Source organism: Hipposideros armiger, unplaced genomic scaffold (genome assembly GCF_001890085.2).
Source record: "Hipposideros armiger isolate ML-2016 unplaced genomic scaffold, ASM189008v1 scaffold_1173, whole genome shotgun sequence".
Taxonomy (NCBI): Eukaryota; Metazoa; Chordata; class Mammalia; order Chiroptera; family Hipposideridae; genus Hipposideros; species Hipposideros armiger.
The window spans coordinates 307,101-326,949 of record NW_017732523.1 but is presented as its reverse complement, the minus strand read 5'-3'; the positions used below and the strand labels follow the sequence as shown (position 1 = coordinate 326,949).

Below are 19,849 nucleotides of genomic sequence, written 5' to 3'. Positions count from 1 at the left end.
TTTAAAAAAAAATAAATAAAATAAAAGTCTTTTAAAAATCGTAAAAGCTGGGCCAGCCAAGTGGCTCAGTTGGTTAGAGCGTGAGCTCTGAGCAACAGGGTCGCAGGTTCGATTCCCACATGGGCCAGTGAGCTGCGCCCAAGCTGAGCTGCCACTGAGCTGCCAACAGGTGGCAGGATGGCTCAGCTGGTGAGAGCACATGCTCCTAACAACAAGGTTTCCCATTCGATTCCTGGCATGGGATGGTGGGCTCCGCCCACCCACAACTAAGATCGAACACAATACCTCGAGCTGAGCTGCTGTGAGCTGCCGATGGGCAGCCAGATGACGACTAGACTTTGAGCTGAGCTTGCGGCACCCTCCACAACTAAGACTGAAGGACAACAACTTGGCTGCTCCCCTTCCCCAAGTCCCTAACACTGTTCCCCCTTTCCAATTCACCTATAAAATCTTTAAAAAAACAAAACACCAAAACCTTAAAAGCATTTACAAAACTAGAAACACATTTCTAAATTATTCATTGACCAAAGCTGAAATCATAATGAAAAATTTTAAATATTAAAACTGAAAGACAGGGGAAACATCACAAGTGTTTGATGCAGCTAGCGTAGTTGTATTAGTTAGCTATTTACATAATAACAAATTACCTCCCAAATTTAGCAGTTATGACAACAAACAATGACTGTATCTCACAGGTCCTGTGGGTCAGGAATCTGGGAGCAACTTGGGTGGTTCTGGCTGAGGGTCTCACAAGCTGGAGCTGCAGTTATTTAAAGCTGGGTCATGCAATTCCAAGTTCACACACCATCACTTCCACAGTGCTCTGTTTGTTCAGAGTGACTCCCTAAGTCCAGTCCACACTCAAGGGGGAGGAATTAAGCTCTGCCTCTTGAAGGAAAGAGTATCAAAGAATTTTGTGGCCATAACCTTAAGTCTACCACAGTATTACATGGAAATTTATAGTCTTAGATGCATATATTAGAGAAAAATAGTGAAACTAAACTAAGTGTCTAACCCAATTAGTTAAAAAAATAGAGTAAGCCTAAAGAAAGTAAGAGGCAGTGAGGTAAAAGCAAAAATGAAATAGAAGTGAAAGGAATAGAAAATATTCAATAACACTGCAAACTTGTTCCTTGAAAATACTACTAAAACACCAAATCTTCAGCAAGACTGATCAAGGAAAAAGAATTACAAATAAGATTGGAAATAGGAAATAGAACGAGTGTGAAGAATTGCGAAGAACTTATGTCAATGACGCTGAAAACAGAGACATATGGGCAATTTTATATAAACTATAGGTGACCAAAATTGACTCACGGTGACAGGGAAAACCTGACTAGATCTATAACCATTTATTAAATCAAATTAGACATTACAATTTTAAGCCGTCCTCCCTCCCCACACCAATTAAGATAAACACTAAGTACACTTGTTTTTTATAGGCAAGTTTTATCAAACCTTCAAAAAAAAAGGTAGGGATAGCAGGCATCAGGTTCAGCCGCGAAGGTGGCAAGAAGCAGCCCCTGAAACGGCCAAGGAGATGGACGAGGAAGATGAGGCATTCAAGCAGAAGCAGGAGGAGGAGCAGAGAAACTCATGGAGGCCGCGGGGAAGGGTCCCCTGGCCACTGGTGGAGTTAAGGAATCTGACAAAAAGTGAGCTGTTCCTTGTGCCTGGGTCAATGGTGATCCTTAATTCCATTCCTGTTTTAACATCCCGTTTCCCTGCCATGACACCTGTTGCCACCTATAGCTAGAATGAAGTGTTTGTTGTCTTGGAGCCTGTTTTACATTTAAGAGTAAACTTTTTCTAAAATAATAATAATAATAATAATAATAATAATAATAATAATAATAATGCAGCTCATCTCTTTATTCTTCTCAGTCGGCCTTAGCTGGGAGGGCAGAGTAAGCCCAACCCAGAATCCTGCTGAAGTGTGTTCTTCAGTCTTTGTTCTATCCTGAATTCTGTACCACCTGGAATTAAACCAACTCATTTTGGGGGGGGGGGAAGGCAATTCTCACAATAAGTTCATACAGAAAACAGAGGGAATGCTCTGAAATCACTTTATAAGCCTAATGTAAACTAAATACTAAAACTAGATGTAGAGAAATCTTTATGAAGTTATAAAAATAAACAGAATTGAGCAAAAAAATTAAGTGATAGAGTTTACTCCTGGAATGTAAAATCTTAACATAAGAAATTCATAAATGTCATTCATTAATAGATTAAAGGAGGGAAAAATTACAATCACCTCAATAGAAGCAGAAAAGCATTTGATATAATTCAAAACCCATTCCTAATTAAAATGCTTAATAGAGATTGAATTTTCTCACTTTACAAAGCATATACTACAAATTCATACCTCAATCATTGAATTTAACATACTTTATAATTCTTATTAAAAATCAGAAGCATCACTTTAATATCAGGTACAAGAAGACATAGATGCTGATTCTAGTCAACCTAGCACTGGAGGTCCTAGGTCATTGAAGAGAAATAAGGAGTATAAATATTGAGACGAAAGAAACAATCTATCACAATTTTTGTCATCATTTCACCATTCAACCTGCTTTTCTTCAGAGATGCTCCTGACCCCTCCAGGAAGATTCTCCCCTTGGTCCAAAAGCATTAGCTCAGTTGAGCAGCAGCCCTTCATCACCACCCAACAAGCACCTGCTCCGAGTTACCCTTCTACTCCATTCGTTTCACCATTCCCCATTTAAATGTCCAATAGACAGCTCATGCTTAACACAAGCGAAAGAGAAGTCTTTGCTTCTGCCTCCCCTGCTTCCAAACATACTCCCCAATTGTCCTGAATTTTCATCTTTATCTCCTTGGTTGAAACCCAAACCCAGGGGTATCAGTGACTTGCCTTTCCTGACTACCTCTAATACATTCAGTCTAATCAGCAAGTCCTATTGACTGTATGTATGTACCCTCAAAATCCATTCCAAATGTGGTCATCTCTCCATCTCTCCTGCTATCACCTTAGATCAAACCAGTCATCTCACCTGATTTACCACAAAACCTTCTCTATAGACTACCTGATTCCTATCACCCCTGCAGACATTTCTCCAAACAAAAAAATTGTTAAAAAAAAAAGTAATCAGCCTTTTGAGCTTCCTTTGCTTGGCCCACTCCCAACTCTGGAGTGTACTTTCTCTTCTAACAATGGACCTTGAGCCATTCTCTACTGCTCAGGCCTGCTTCTATCTCTTTGAAATGTATTTTTTTTTCTTCTAATAAACTGTCCTTTTCTGCAACTTTACTTCTCTGGTCCATGTCTTCATTCTTCGGTTCCACGAGACCATGATCCTGGTACACACACAATCACACACATCAAAAAATCCTGCTTCAGAGGCGGGCCAAGTGGCTCAGTTGGTTAAAAGTGCGAGCTCTGAGCAACAGGGCCGCAGGCTCCATTCCCACATGGGCCAGTGAGCTGCGCCTGAGCTGAGCTGTCAACAGGTGGCAGGATGGCTCAGCTGGTGAAAGCACGTGCTACTAATAACAAGGTTGTCAGTTTGACTCCTGCATGGGATGGTGAGCTATGCCCACCCACAACTAAGATTGAACACAGTACCTTGAGCTGAGTGTCCATGAGCTGCCAATGGGCAGCTGGATGGTGCCTGGACTTGGAGCTGAGCTTGCTGCACCCTCCACAACTAAGATCGGACAACTTGGCTGTTTCCCCTCACCAATTCCCCAGCACTGTTCCCCTTCCCCAATTCCCCAATAAAATCTTTAAAAAAAAATCTTGCATCAAAAAAAATTAAAATAAAATTAAAAATTAAAAAAGTAATCATTTTTTTGTCCATTGTACTCATTTTCTAACACACCACATATTCTGGTTTTGCTATGCTCCCTTTCCCTTCTAGAATGTAAGCTCCTTGAGGAAAGGGACTAACACACACACACACACACACACACACACACACACACACACACACACACACTGATGTATCTCAAATGCCAAGAACAGCACCTGGCAAACAGGTGCCCAACGCCTGCTGAACAGAATCACTACTCCTCTGCTTATAGTGCATCACTAGCTCCCCAATGCACTTGGAAAAAATCCAACAGTAGCATGGTCCACAGGCAGACGATTCTTCTCTGCTTACCTGTCTCCCACTCTCCTCAGTCTTTCTGTACACGGCTTGTCCCTGCCCTATGACTTTGCCATTCACTTTGATGGGTGTGATCTTAGACCTTCCTTCTGATCATTCCAATTTCAGCTTAGTGTCACCTTCTCAGAGAAACCCTCTCTGACCAACCATTACAAACACCAGTCACTATCCATCACAGTCCTATTTTAGTTCTTTGCATATGCAATTACTATTTTTTTATTTTCATTCATTGCCTGTCCCCCTCCACTCCATGAGTGCAGAAACTTTACCTTACCACTGCCGTGACCCAAACATTCTGGCACATCACAGGTACTCAGTAAATGATTTCAGGAGATATACAAATGCTGGAGACAAGGTTTGAGAGAACAGAGAAAATGAAGGAAAAATCATTAAGAAATAATTCAAGGGCCGGCCGAGTGGCGCGATGGTTAAGAACTCGCTTGGGATGCCAGAGGGCCCCGGTTCGGATCCCACATATGAGGGCCGGTGACACTGCCCTCTACAGCTAAGATGCTGAACAACAGCTCAACCTGGAGCTGGGCTGCCATGAGTCGCCGGCGACGGCGTGGGCTGCAGTCCCTGTGGCAGTGGATTGCCATGGGCTACCGTGTGTGGCCAGCAGCCAGCGTGAGCGGCCAGCAGCCGCAGTGAGCGGCCGTCCAGAAGCAGAAGCCGGCGACTGATCTGCCTTGCCAGAGAAGAGCGCAATGATGGTGCCAACTTGGGCCAGTGAAGCAACATCCTCCACAACTAGATTGAAGAACAAAAACGACAGCAACTTGTCTGTTCCCCTTTCCCCAATTCCCCAATAAAAATCTTAAAAAAAAAAAGAAATAATTCAATAGTCTCCAAGAACTGAGAGATTATGAATTTGTAGAATGACAGGGCCCATTGAAAAAAACTCATACAAACGCATATCAAGAAATTTAAGAGTAGAGACACAGATAAGGCCCTGTAAGTTTCCAGAAAGAAAACGCAGGCCACATACAAGAGTTGGCATCATGTGTCACAATTCTCGGCAGCAATAATGGAAGCTAGAAGACAGTGGAACAATGCCTTTGAAATTCAGAAGAAAAAATTATTTCCAACCAAGAATTCTACACTCAGTAAATCTATCAAGTATGAAAGTAGGAAAGGTATTTCCAGATATTTAAGATTTCAAAAATTCAACTTCCATGTACCATTTCTCAGAAAGCTACTGGATGATGCTTCACCAAAATGAAGTAAATTGAGAAGAGGGAAAACAGGATAAAGTAGAACCAAAGCAGGAGAGCGGAGATGACGGTACAGGACGAGCCATAGGCTGTGTACAGGAGAAGGGGCGACTGCTCAGCCTGCTCTGCAGACTTCAGGGGAGACACGGTAAGAAGCAAATTAACAGCAGCTGATAACTGCACATCTTGGGAGGTGTGACAACTGGTGAGGAGTTTGGTGTTCAATGAGTAATAAGCGCGCAGGAGACAAAGCAAAAGAGGGGAAAGACAATTACTGACTCCAGGGAACACAAAAAATTGTATAGGAGGGAAAAGTAGTTATGATTTACCACGTGCCCCTGGTGTGATTTTCACAGACATGGTAATAAGCACACTGAGCACTTACCTGATGCCAGGACCAGCATGGCAGGCATGGGGTTGTTGTGAAAGTGCGCGTATGTGGCGAGGGACAGGGACACACCTAGATCTTCCTTGTGTACAGGGGGAAATGGAGGGTGAAGCCCCAGACTCATGTTATTTAGTAAATGAAGGTCAATAGTCTGCTACATTGATGAACTGGGCCTCGAGGGAGAGAAATGGGACAGGGGACTGTTCTTTTCTTTCTTTTTTTTTTAAGCTGAGCCATCCTGCTACCTGTTGGCAGCTCAGCGGCTGCTCAGCTCGGGCTGGACTCGAACCGCTGTTGCTCAGAGCTCAAACTCTTGAGCGAGCTCTTAACTAACTGAGCCACTCGGCCGGCCCTGTTCTTTTCTTTTGTAATAGCATTGTAGATATATTTGACCTTATGTGCAGCTGTAATTCATAAAAAACAACTTTGAAAATATGAACATAAAAAATTAAAAGGTTCAAAGAATTTGTTGAATAAATCTTATTGGCAGCTTTCAGTACTAAGGTGGTAACAGAAAACATTTTTATTTTGCGAGGGTTTCTTATGCTGAATTATTTTCTACAATTTATTTTGGAAGTATGATGCTAATAAAACTTATTAAAGCAACAATTACCTGAAAGCATTAATATTTTGTTCAAATGGAAATATTCCCTATTTAATAACTTAGCTTTTAATTAAACAATGATCACATTTAAAGATTTCAGATATTTCTCATTATACAACAATCCTTTCCAAGAAAGGATAAAAGGTATTTTGAGAATTATGAAATTATTCCATAAATAAGATTAGTAGAGCATAATTTTAGAAAACAATTCATATTAACAAATGTAAACATTTAAGAATATGCTAGTAATTATTGTCTATCAGGAGTCAAATGTGGATTAATGACCTCATTATAACTGATAATGCATATGTTGCTTCTAATAACTGACACATATTTTGCATATATGTATTTAGAAAAGAAAAAGGGAAAACATAAACAAGTCAGAAATGAGTACAGGAAGGATATGCTCTTTCCCACAGTAAAATCTTAGAGGTATTTTGTGTAATTCTCCCTTTTCTACCTTTTCAATGAAAAGAAAAAATCAGAGGACAGACAAGAAATTGTCAGGTAGCTGGTGTTGGGAGGCAGAACTGAATCTCTGTAGGTTGTATTTCTTTAGGGCACTGCTTGTTTTCCAAGGAAGGACTCTGGGTGTGCTGTGCTGGGTGACACCCTTCTTCTGGGAGCGCCATCACATGCACCTCACGTGCTGGATATCAGCTCAGGCTCACAGCAGGGGAGGAACAGGTGGGCCTCAGCACTGGCGGGCTGTGTCCCATGGGGGGGGTGTCTCTTGGGGACTTTCACAAATAAGAGTATATGTGCCGAGGACAGAAAGCAAAGTTGTAGAGTTCTAAAGGACCCTGCCATCAATGGAACCTCTGTAGTAAGAGAGGTCTGGTGATATCTGAGTTACAGTAAAATATATAGAAATCCAGACTGTCCATTCAACAAAGTTTTATTGAGCACCTACTCTGCACCCAGCACTGCACTAAGTGCCATGGAAACTACAAGGAAAATGTAAGATACGGTATCCACCCTTAAGGAGCTTACAAAACTAGAGGCAGAAATCAGATGTGTGTGACTCAGGCAGCATATGATATATAGAGTGCAACTTCCACACGTGTAGCAGTGAAGAGACCAGTGAGACCCACGAGACTGGAAACACTAGAGCAGGGAAGGAGGTACAATTAGATAAGCAGGGGACTGACAGAGGCCTGGGATGGGTAAGGACTAGGGCTGCCAGGTAATCTGGCTGGAGCAGGCGCTTGTATTAGTTAACCTGTGGACACCAGGGGGCCTGGGCACAGGCTGGGACTCAGGCCAGGCCAGCCGGCAGAGGATATGCCCATTTTTCCCTTGACGTGAAGACCCGGTGGGGCTGGGTGTAGACTGCTGCCTTTCTTTCCTCTTCCCACACCCGTCTCACCACCCCAGCCCCTCCTAGGAAAATGGAACCCGCACATCGACAAGGTCAGTGTCAGCTTTCCATCCTGCTGGAGAAACCGATCCATTTCCAGGCGGGGAGGTTTGGCTCAACTGGATATTCGCCCTGGTAATGTTATTTTATTTTTATTTATTATTATTTCTTAAAGATTTTTATTGGGGAGTTGGGGGGATGGGAACAGCGGTGGGGAATTGGGGGAAGGGGAACAGACAAGTTGCTGTCCTTTTGTTCTTCAGTCTACTTGTGGAGGACGTTGCTTCACTGGCCCAAGTTGGTATTATCATTGCGCTCTTCCCGGGCGAGGCACATCAGTCGCCGGCTTCTGGATGGCCGCTCACGCTGGCAGCTTGCTACACACGGTAACCCATGGCAACCCACTGCAGCCCAGCTCCAGGTTGAGCTGTTGTTCAGCATCTTAGCTGTAGAGGGCAGTGTCACTGGCCCTCATATGTGGGATCTGAACCAGGGCCCTCTGGCATCCCAAGCCAGCTCTTAACCAATGCGCCACTCGGCTGGCCCTCGCCCTGGTGATTTTAGATGGACTGATAAGAGCAGGGTGTTCTGGATTCTTTAAAATAGTCTCCTCAAAAGGATCAACTCACAGAGATAAGTTATTGACCACTGATCACAAGTGTACCCCAAAGCTGCAGGTATGGAGATCACTTCCCCAAGACCACAGATGGCTCTGGAGCCCCGCCTCCTGGTAATGGAAACCTCACGCAGTGCCCTGCTCTCAGCGGAGCAGGAGTCTGCTCTGGACACATGAGGCCGCTGGAACCCAGGGGCCTGACTTAAATGGCCAGGGAAGCCTCTGGATTTCCATTCAGCTCATTTTCAGGTATGTTTAACTCCAAGTGGGGTGGCAGTAGGTGTGTTTAAAGTGCCAGGAAGGCAGGCAGCACAGTGGTTTAGGCTGTGGGATTTGGGGACAGTAGAACGTCCGGGGTGTAACAGTGAACTGATCTTTCCCAGGACCACGAAGCATGGGATGCCACACCCGGAAAGAGAATGACTTGGTTCTTACTTCACAAAGCAAGCACGGGGCTGGGTCTGAGGCAGTGGGCAGAGGGAGGGAGGAGCCCATGGACTTCAGGGTCAGAGGTTTGCACAGGAACCCCGAGGAAGTGGGAGAAGAGCTGCCACTGCCATGTGGATGGAGTGACAGCACTGAGGGAGCTCTCGAGGGGTCCGGTAGTTGGGAGGGGAGTTGTGGATGCAGGGTCCCTTCTGTGCCCTGCTCCAGGCATCTCCTTCCCCTTTCAGTCCTGGAATTCCAGAGAAGTGAGGCACCAGCAGGGCGGGACTCAGGGTCTCAGCAGGAGGCGTGTTCTGGGCCACTTGAGCCACAAGAAGGGGACCAGGCGCCTGGTGAAAGTGGCAGTGAAAGTGTAGATGAGCTCTTGCGACTCCGCGTTGGTGAAAGTCACGGTGCCCCCTTCGTAGTCCAGGGCGATGCCGACCCGCCGGGGCAGCAGCGCCGGGAAGAGTTCGACCTCGGGCTCAGTGTGGGCCCAGACGCCTGTGGATGACAGGCGTAGCGCCCACACGCCGTCCTCCGGCCGCAGCGAGAGTTCTCCCTTCCGCTTCACAGAGTTTCTGGCCACCCCCACCATGCAGCTTTCCAGAACTTCCTCCTCCTCCTCCTCCTCTTCCCTCTCTTCCTCCTCCTCTTCCTCCTCCTCATCCCCCAATGACTCCTCGTCCTCCTCCTCTTCCTCCTGCTCCTCTTCCTCCTCGTCCCCCTCCTCTTCATCCTTGGCCCAGCTCTCCCTCCTCTGCACCTCCACCTCCCAGTACACCTTGCCCCAGATGAAGCTCCTACTGCCCAGCACCCCCGGCTCACAGTCAAACTGCTGGGGGTGCAGGTATGCACTCTGGTACAGGCCACTGTAGGTCACACATTTGCAGTTCTCCGACAGCTGCAGGTATCCACTGGCCGACTGCAGGTCCAGGGTGACACTCACTGTGGGGACAAAAGAAGTAACAGTGTCACCGGTGGACCCGGGGTCACCAGCCTCTGTGGTGTCTATGGCAGGGCTGCCACACCACACAGTCCCAGGGGTGCCATTCACATCTTGGTCCATGAGTACCAGGCCCACCAGAGGGATGCAGGAGTTCGAAATGAGCAGAGGTGGCCTCTGAACACAGGAGGCATGTGATCAGGTAGGTGACAAGAAACTCAGTTACAGGGAAGGGACTGGTGGCAGGACCTGTGAGTATGGAATGACCAAACACAGGGCAGAGAAAGGCCAGGCTATCATGCGGAGGCCTCTACGGCACACTGAGGAGTAGGAGACTGGTCAGAAAATGCAAGAGGGATGGGGGGACTGGGACGGGGGTGACAGGGGGTGGGGCTTAAGATCTGCAGCTGGGAAACTCTCCCTGTGGCCTTAGAGAAGGAATCCACTGGGGGCTCCTGGGGCAATCATAGTCTCTGTGAAGACAGTACTGTTTATTTGAGGTAAGTCTGGGATAAGCCTTTGGACACTCACCCATCTTATATTCCAAGTCTCTCAGCAGCTTCCCTAGGGAGGAAAAAAGGACAGCAATGAACCTTAAGCCCAGCAAACTTATGGGCTCATTTCTTACTCAGTATCAATTGTATCAATTTCGTGACAGGATGCCATCCCTGAGATCCCAAGAAGAAAAGAGAAACAACGAAGAGAACCAGCGGACTGAGGTAGGAGAACCTGACCGAAAGGAGCCGGGTCCCTCCCTCACAGCACCACCCCAGCTCCTGCCTCCCACTCCAAGGCTACCCCAACCCTGACCTTGCAATTCTCGCAGGCCTCGCTGCAGGGACAGCAGTTTATCTGAGAATTCTTCTGTCCTTCTTTTAACCATTTGAGCAATGGGTTTCTCAATCCGGAAATTCTTCCGTGGGTACCTGAGAAGATGACAGCCATGACCTTAGCTCTCCTTACATTGCTCTCAATCCTCAGGACAATTATGAAGGGGGAGGGAAAGGTGTGATTATCCCCCATCAACAGATAGAAAAACAGGGGCCAAAGTCACTAAGTGACCTGCCCAGCCTGAGGCAGGACTTGGACCCACAAGCAGACCAGCATGCAGAGCACTTCAGGCGAAGCCACCTGTCCCTCCCAGACAAGGGCAGGCGGCCAAGGAGCTGGGACTCCACAGAGAACTTGCTCTGGTGGACAGCAAGCCACCAGTTCACAGATGTGTCCTACTTCCCAGGATGGAAGGTCATAGGAGGAACCATGGGACGCGGGCAGCTCTGGCACCCTATCACTCCCCATTAATTCAAATGGGTCATGGTCAAGAAGAAGGGGAGGGGACACAGGCACAGGGGATGAGGCACACTGTGACAAGGAAGCTCTTACCTGTTTAAGAAGTCTCTGGAGTCCTGGAAGAGGAGAAAGCATAAGCATCAATGTGAATCAAAGACTTCACTCATATGTACCAGTACCGCATCAGAGAGGGGATGTATCACAAACAAAACAAACGTGGTCCCTTCCTCATGGAGCTGACATGTGGCAGCATTGGGTAAAACAACACGGAAACAAAATAATCAACGACAGAGCAGTGGCGGGGCAGGAGATGACAGGGCCAGCTTCTCTGAGGTGACAACACTTGTGCTGAGATGGAAGGACGCGCTGGCCAGGTGAAGAATGGGAAGGAGGCAAGATGGAACAGGACTCAGCAATGGAGGCCGGGGTCAGATCCTGCAGGGCTGATCAGGCATAGCAAGTTGTCTACATTTCGTTTATGTACAGTAGTAAACCACCTAAGGGTTTCAAGTAGGGGAGTGACATGTGATCTGCTTTCATGTGGCTGTGACTGCTGGGTAGCTTCCAGGATCCTTCTCCCCATCCTCCTTTTAATAATGGAACTCCTGGAGTAACAGCTGGGCAGACGGCCACTCAGCCAAAACTACGTTTCCCAGATTCCCTGTAACCAGGTCTGGTCATGAGACTAAGCTCCAGCCAATGGGATGTAAAAGGAAGCAATAACTACAATTTTGGGGTCAAGTTCTTTAAAAAAAGGAAATTGCTTTCTATTTTCTCGTCATCCTGGGCTAAATTTTGGATATAGTGGTAGTGAGCCCACCTTCAACCACACAGCTGAGGACAGCATCCTGTGAAGTCTGAGGAACAGCCAGGTGGAAGGAACCCAGCTCTCTGGGGGACCTCACGGACAGCTGCCCTGGCAGCTCTAGACCTACCAACTCGAAATTGTTACCGAGAGAAACAACATTCTGTTTTATCTGAGTCATTGTACTTGAGTCTGATACAGCAACTGGCCAAAATCCAAAGCGATCAACCATCTGTCCATCTAGAGCAGCGGTTCTCAACCTTCCTAATGCCGCGACCCCTTAATACAGTTCCTCATGTTGTGGTGACCCCCAACCATAAAATGATTTTCGTTGCTCCTCTATAACTGTAATTTTGCTACTGTTATGAATTGTAATGTAAATATCTTTTTGTTTTCCAATGGTCTTAGGCGACCCCTGTGGAAGGGTCGTTCGACCCCCAAAGGGGTCGTGACCCACAGGTTGAGAACCGCTGGTCTAGAGCATAGATTAAGGAAGGTGGCATGAACATGGCGGGGGGCGGGGGGCGGTGCGGGGGCCCAGTATAGAGGCTGTTGCTGTGGACCAGGTAAGATAAAATGGCCTGAAGCAGCAGTGGCAGTTGACAAGACCCAGGTGTGTTTGCGAAAGACTGGACTGGACACAGTGCTGAAGGATGATCAAGGGCAGGCCATGGCTTGAGTGGGAGGGAGAACGGTGGTGCCACGTGCGTGACGGAGACAGGGCGGACTGGGGAGGGCGTCCTTGTGAGATGCTGGTTATTGCCCTTTTGTGAGTCTAAAGCCTTCGTGATACTCTATATTAATTTCTGCCTTCCTCTCACTCATTCACAGGTATTGACCAAGTGCCAGGCACTGTTCTACAAGCCTGGGATACAGCAGTAAAAAAAAAAAAAAAGATACAAATCCTGACCCTTGTTAGAGCTGACCTTCTAACAGGGGAAAGCAGACAGCAATCAATCAATATAACGAACACATTATATTACCTTCTTAGTGATCAGTGTTATGGGGAAGAGAGTTAAGGGGGACTGGGAAGGGGTGGAGAAGCAGGTTTGGGAAACAAATGGAATCACCGAATCATGGCTGCTGATGACTGTGTCAGTCTCTGGAAGAACGCCGGGTTCTGCTCCAGGGAAGGACAGCAGGAGGTCAGAGCCACACAGTAGGGCAGTTGCCCTACTATGAAGCAACTGTCCAGACACAGTTGAGTTTCTGGCAAATCCTTCTTATCTGTCCCTCAAAACAAGTAAGTTCAAGCCAGCTTGAGGACTGGGTGACAAATCTGAAGCAGTGTGTGCCAACAAGCCTGCTGAGATATGTGGTGTAAAAGGGCAAATAAATGGGTGGGGTGGAGGTCAGGGGGCCAAGAGTGACATGGGAGTTGCTAGAACGGTAGAGGATGAGAGCCGTCTAAGGGATAAAGGATCTAAAGGATCAAGTTGTGAGCAGCCCAGAGAGGGCAGGACCCGGAGAACAGGGCAGGAACGCTTCTCCCAAAGGACACAGAGTGGGGAGCATGGGGAGTCCCAGGCAACCTGCAGCCACATCCAGCCCACCCAGGCTCCTCCTGAGGCTGCTGTGAAACAGGCAAGCAGAGCGGAGGCTAGGGCAACAACTCATGGCCCTCTCGGCATGGGGCACGTCTGGGTACTAACAGCACTCACGGGTAAGGACGGCGACCCACAGTGGGAGAGGCACCCCAGCTTGCAAGGACCACCCAGGGCTGAACTGGGGACAGTGTCAGTGTCTCTTCGGCTGCTGCTATCTTCTTGTCTCCGTAACATCTTCATGATGTTCCCAGTACAAAGATCTTTCTCTCCTTTTCTATCCCTTTTGTCAAAAAGTCTGTGTTTTACATCTTTTCTCCTGCTGCTTCTTCCTCTCACCTACAAGTATATTTCTCTATTAGCAGACTTTTGGATCAGAACCTCTATCTTAATAGGATCTCATTCTTATTGTCCACTGACAGTCAAATAACGCCTGGGAAAATATTAATAGTAATTAAGGAGTTAGTGGTCCTTGCTGTAAGTGGTCCTTGCAGCAAAATCAAAGCCAAACAAACATGGACAAAACCCCCAGTGCCAACATTTCAGGTACTGGCTTTAAGCGAACCCCCAAAGGGATGTCTTCAATCAGAGTGGTCTTGGAGGCACAGAAGGCTGGGCCTCTGCTGCCCATGCAGCTCCTTTGCGTGGACCTGTGAGAGGCTCAGGGCAGACGCAAGTGCAATGCAGTCCCCCAGCACCCATCATGTCTGCTCCATGCACGGGGGCACATTTCACCTGGTGGCGGCTGCTGGGAAAAGGATGCTCGTCCCCAAAGGGGACAGAGAAGAGGAAGAGGGGGGAGGAGACAGGCAGCAAGTGACGCAGTCAGAGCCTGAGAGAGAAACTGGAGGGAACAGAATGACATCTGGAGGAAAGGACGGAGCCAGAGACAGACTGGGTAAGATGGGAGAGAAGGAGACCCAGCACAGAGGCCTGGGAGTGAGGGCGCCGGCTGAGCTTTTACTCGATTCCTGACCTGCCCCATGGCCTGGGACAGACCCCTTCACTCTCTGGCCCTCAGTGGTCTCACCAGGGCTGGACTGAAGAATTCTAATCTCCCTGCCAGGCCTGAGTCTGAACCCACAATGAGGGGAGGCAGGCCGCGGCCACTGGTGCTGGCACAGGCACCGGGAGCCCCAGCCTTGCCCTCCCTCTCCCTGTCACTGGCCTAGGATGGCTTTTTCAGCTGCTGACACGCAGGCCCAGCCACCCCAAGCCATGCAAGTGGAGGTCATCATACAGGCCTTCTTCTGGGCCACAGGGCAGAAGGATGAAGCAGGCCACCCCAAAAGCCTGCTGAGCCTGTTCGGCATGGCGTGACTCCTCTGGGATGCTCTGGGACAGAGGCGCTGTGGGGCCATTTCAACTTGGTAACCTGTTCTCCAGTCCAACGCTTCCCTTTCTCAGCATCAGTCGCCTCCACCAGGAAGCATTCCAGGGGCAACTTGCCTGTTTTCCATCTTTTCTCCTGAGGGTAATTCCAGAGTCCCAGGGAAAACCTCTCCCACTCTGTCCCCCGTCACCAGGCACCTGTCTGCTCCAGACCCTCTGGGTTCCTGAGAGAAGTTGCCGTTCAGACCTTCTTAGCCACCCCCGACCACTACAGCTTCTGCACCTTCAGAATCATAAAAAGCTTCCACCGGACAAGTGTCTGCCAGTGACTTGTTAGCAGACAGGCTCATGAGGACAGTGACGAGGACGAAAGAGAGTAATGAAAATACTAATAACCTTCCCTTCCATTTCTACAGCACTTTTTAATATTATTAACTTCTTTTTGTAGAAAAGTTACTTTTTGAAATGACACCATGCCAGTCATCTCATCTTATGCTCATGCAACCACTGGAAGAAATGGGGCAGAGCAGGATCATCACCCCATGTTTCAGATGAGAAAACTGAAGCCCCTGGAGGAAGTGACACTCCCAAGGTCATGCAAGTGAGTGGCGGGGCCTGGACCCACTGTCCTGGTATCCCAGCTCCCGGCCCCGCGGAAGGTCTCACCTGCAGGAGCTCTGCAGCTGGCTGCTGGGCCTTGCCCTCCAGCTCGGAGATGACCAGTGCCAGCCGTGCAAGCTCCTCGACGCCCCTGGTCTTGTACTTCTCCCTGCCTTCCGTGAGCATCTGCTCCAGCCTCGCCAGCTGGTCTAGCAGGTGCTGCTCCCGCTCCCTCAGGAACTGGTGGCCCTGTTCAAACTCTGCCACGATGCACTGCCTCTGGTCCTGGAGCTTCCTCTGCAGGGGTGGGTGGAGGGGAGAAGGGGGTGACACCTCCACCTGGGCACGGAAATCCCTCCAGGATTGCGTGTTACAGGCGCATGAGGCTGGGTCTTCTACCCTAGCTCCCCCCACTCATGAGACCTACAGTGCTCAGGTTGGGGAGGGGCCTTGGGGCATTCCTGGGCCAACCTCCTTTCCTCAAGGAAGACACAGTAAGTGAATCAGTTCCGTTCACTCAGCCACCACGAGACTGAAACCCCGACTGCCTGACTGGTCAGCCCATTACCTGTTCTAGGTAAACCAGTATGTTTTGGGGCCTTCTGAGAAACTCTGCGAGTTGCGAGCCAATACGTTTTTCTGTTCTGGACACTAATGTCTGTATGTCACCCTTCTAGGAAGCTTTCCTTGATTAATCTCACCCAAGTCTGACCAATCCTCTCTTCAGCACTCCCTATTACAGATAAAATGTCTGTGTGTACTCCATCTCTGCCACATAAGACTGTATCCTGTTCCCTCATTGAAACTGTGGAATGTCTGTGCTCAGGAACCACGACCTTTCCTGCCCCCGATTTTCACTGCTGAGTCCAGGTTGGGATCTGGTCAGCGTCTTTGGTTCCCTGGTTGACTGATGGGCTGGCAGCGTCCATGCACACTGAGGGCCTGGAGACACTCCTTAAACTTGAGCTGTCTTCTGCTCCCAGGGCCCAGTCGCTCACTGCCGGGCCTGGCCCAAACATCCCTCCAATGCCCACTTCCCCCAAAAAACTGGACCTGCTTATCAGTTTTCCCCTCCTGATACAATTTCTAATCAAGCACACATGTGCTGCCTCTGTTTTCCAACCACCGGCAACCGTGGGTGTGGGATCCAGCAGACACGGAGCCATCAGGGCCGGTCAGGCCTTCCTCAGCCCTCCTCTCTCGGTCCCTATCCTGGAGCCAGTGCCGTCCTTCCTGGCTCCTCACTCTCAGGAATCACGTCTCTCCCCATCTGTGAAGGGAAGAACGGAGCCAGGCCCTTCTTGGTTCCCTACGCTCTGGCTCTGCCTAACACAACAGCAACAGCTTCCAGGGTGGCCCCGCAGAGAAGGGACCTTAGCTGACAGCAGGCAGCGCAGTCACGTGTCAGATGAGGAAACAAAGTCACAGAGCTCAGACTGACAGGGCGTGGCCTGCCACCCTGGTCTCCCGCTGCCAGTCCTGGTGACCGCTCGCCTCCCCACTACACGCCTCATGAGCTCAGGAGCTCCTGCTCCAGACCACCAGTCCTCAGGCTGCCCCTTAACAGCCTCACTTACCAGCACAGCCTGGACGTCAGCTTCTCCCTTCGCCTGACAGTCCTGAATTTTGTCTCTGTCTCTCCTTAGAGTACTCAGGTGGTTCAAAATTTTTTCCTGCAGAAAGACAAACAGTGGGGACAGATGGATACTCTGTGCTGGGGCAGGAGGGTGGACGCAGGCCAGCAAGAAGCCTTCGGCAGCGTCGTGGCCAGGCCGCGGCCTCAAGGTGGGTGCAGAGCGCATCCGGAGGGGTGGCGAGGTGGGCTTACCCTGTGGGGCTGGACCGCCTTCTCCAGCAGAATGGCCACGTGGGACCTGTGCTCCCAGGACTCCCGGCACATGACACACAGCAGTTTCCCATCGTCCTTGCAATAATAGTACAGCTTCTCCTGGTGCCGCTCGCACAACTTCGCATGCGGCTGCTCCCGGGCCACTTCTCCCGGCTGTCTGCCCTGGTCCACCTTCAGCCGCTCGATGTTCTCCACCAGGCTGGCCAGCTGCCACACGGGTCGGATGTTCTCCTTCTTAAAAGGCTTCTTGCAGAGGGGGCAGACAGGGCAGCTCCCCGAGACAGGGCGGATGTCAGTGGTACAGCTGCGGCAGAACACGTGGCCACAGTCAATGGTCACAGGGTCCCGCAGGTAATCGAGGCAGATGGAGCAGGTCACCTCTTCCTCCAGGCTCCGCAGTGGTACTGACGCGGCCATGGTGTCCTTTGTCCTTAGTTCAGAGGGGTCTCTGTTCACTGGTCGGGGCTTCTTATTCTTGGAGACCAGACATGGAGTCAAGAGCAGACAGGGCAGAGACGGCAGCCTCACACAGGGCTGCCAGCTCTAGCAATCAACAGACACTTATCAGCTCTTACAAGGCTCAATAGTATCAGAGCCAAAGGACCTTACTGATTGTCTAGTCTAACCTCATTTTGCAGATGAGGAAACTGAGGCCCAGACTGGTGGCCTGGTGGAGCGCCCGTGCTGTGCTGTTGGGAAAGCACGCCCGCCTCAAGACTTTCCTTCCGTCAGCTGGGAAATGGCTCTGATGTACCAGCCATGACAGGACAGACACCTGGTAATGCTCTGCTGGAAAACTGTCATAATAAATACACAAATCTACGCTGTCTACTATGTACACAGCGCTCGAGTGTGCAGGGCACAAGCTGCACGACTACGCATGGGCCTCACAGGGCCAGGAGATTCCTGTTTGCTCCTCCAGGCTTCAGGTTTCAAGGACTAAGAGCACCAAGGTTCTTTACTAAGATTCAAGAACCATCAAGTGTCTGAATCCTGGTGCCTCCCTTCATCGCTGTCCTTGGGCTATGCTGTGGTTTTGGTTTGGTTCACAATCCTCTAGGCAACCCAGCCTGCTGGCAGAGCACAACCTGGCCCCACCGGACCCATTCTCAGCAGTGACTCCTCTACGAGTATGCAGCTGGTCTGGCTGTCCTGGCGGGGCTCACTAAGGGAACCGCTGTGGAGGACTCCTCACCTGGCTGTGACTGCAATGTGCTGACGAGGGCCTAGGCCCCAGAGGGAGCACAGAGAGGACTCGAATCCCATTTACCTTTGCCACCCCGGCCCACTTCCTGTCTGAGGTAAGGAGCCTCAGCAGGCACAACCCAACAGCTGCGGCCTGCCACTGACTCTGTGACTCATTTAAGGGCTCTGAGTTTCAGTTTATCCATCCATAAAATGGGGAGAGTGATACTTACCTTCAAGGTTTCTAAGTGGGTTGAGTGAAAGAATTATGTTTAAAGTACTGAGCACAAGCATGGTACACACAAAGAAACTTAGGCGAGAACCCAGAACCTTTGGTTCCCGAATCCAGGCAGTGTTCAAAGCAGAAATGGAAAGTGGCAGCCAGAGGAAGTGAGGAAGAACTAGCCACAGCTACACAGGCTCCAGAGTTAGAGAAACAAGATCCTCGAGGGGCGGGACTGGGGAATTTGCTCTGCTGTAGATCAAGGAGGCAGCAAGAGCAGTTGCCGGGAAGACAGGGCACACAGATGACTGCCAGCAGGAACGCAGCACTTGGAACCACAGGAAATCAACATTGTCACAGTTATGTCCGGTGAAAGTCCATTACAACAGAGTTCAGTGGCCTTTGTGTTCTTTCACTGGAGTGACAGGGATGGGCTAGAATGAACCCCCCCCCCCCCCCCCCCCCCCCCCCCCCCGCTCTAGGAGCCAAAGGGGAAATAAAACAGGAATATAATGCCTACTTCTTGAGGATCTAATGAAGTAATATATGAGAAGTGCTGTATAAAGTGAAAGTACTGTATAAATGTAAGGGATTGTCACACTGCCAACAAAAAATTCCATTGGAAGTTCCAACGAATTTAGAGATGGTGTGTCTTTAAGAAATGTAATGAGTGTGAAAAACATGTACATATAAAGTTCAAACTAAGGGGCTATGTAATTTAACTGGCAAACGAGTTAAAGTTTTTAGAATGATACTAAGGGTAGTAAAAATCTTAGGAATTGCCTGGTCCTGCTCTCTGGTTTGCTGAGGGAATAAGCCCGCCCCGCGTTTCAGTTGTACAGGCGCAAAGGGTTGGAAAGAGGAAAGGAGCAGGTGCCGGGGACTCCTGGGGGCTTGGAGTCCTTCACCAAGTTATTTTGTTGAGCAGATTAGAAGTTTAAAAGCTGAGGTTATTTGTTTCCTTCGTTGTTGTTGGGGGTGGCGCATGCTATATGTGGGGCTGGGAATTTCATTCTGTTGCAATCTCCTGGAAGAATAAAAGGACTATGAAGAGCTCAGCTATAGCTTCCTGTCCACACAAAACCTGACACAATCAGGCGCCTTCTTCACTCAGAGCAGGTGTTCTTAACCCAGGATCCACCTTGGGTTTTGATGGATCTTTAAACCCCTGAAACTATGAAAATGATCATATATGTATTAGATGAATAAAATTGTCTGGGGATTACAGAAGAACACTGATGAATAAGTGTAGGAGGGATAATAAATCAGAAAAACACTGTCCATATATATGTGTGTGTGTGTGTATATATATATATATATATATATATATATATATA

At 48.9% G+C, this 19,849-nt stretch overlaps 1 protein-coding gene and 1 pseudogene across 1 annotated transcript in view; one reads left to right on the top strand and one right to left on the bottom strand.

The window, feature by feature from the left end:
- The window catches only part of LOC109376698 (cystatin-C pseudogene), a 12,826-nt pseudogene extending 4,337 nt beyond the window's left edge, over positions 1-8,489 (top strand).
- The window catches only part of TRIM26 (tripartite motif containing 26), a 13,041-nt gene continuing 1,362 nt past the window's right edge, over positions 8,171-19,849 (bottom strand). The window contains exons 2-8 of the mRNA XM_019632788.1: positions 17,084-17,578; positions 16,833-16,928; positions 15,322-15,552; positions 11,068-11,090; positions 10,495-10,610; positions 10,216-10,248; positions 8,171-9,686 (exon numbers count right to left, since the gene is read on the bottom strand). Of these exons, the coding sequence (XP_019488333.1) occupies positions 9,028-9,686; positions 10,216-10,248; positions 10,495-10,610; positions 11,068-11,090; positions 15,322-15,552; positions 16,833-16,928; positions 17,084-17,578 (1,653 nt within the window). The 3' untranslated portion in view covers positions 8,171-9,027. The remainder of the gene's footprint in view (positions 9,687-10,215; positions 10,249-10,494; positions 10,611-11,067; positions 11,091-15,321; positions 15,553-16,832; positions 16,929-17,083; positions 17,579-19,849) is intronic.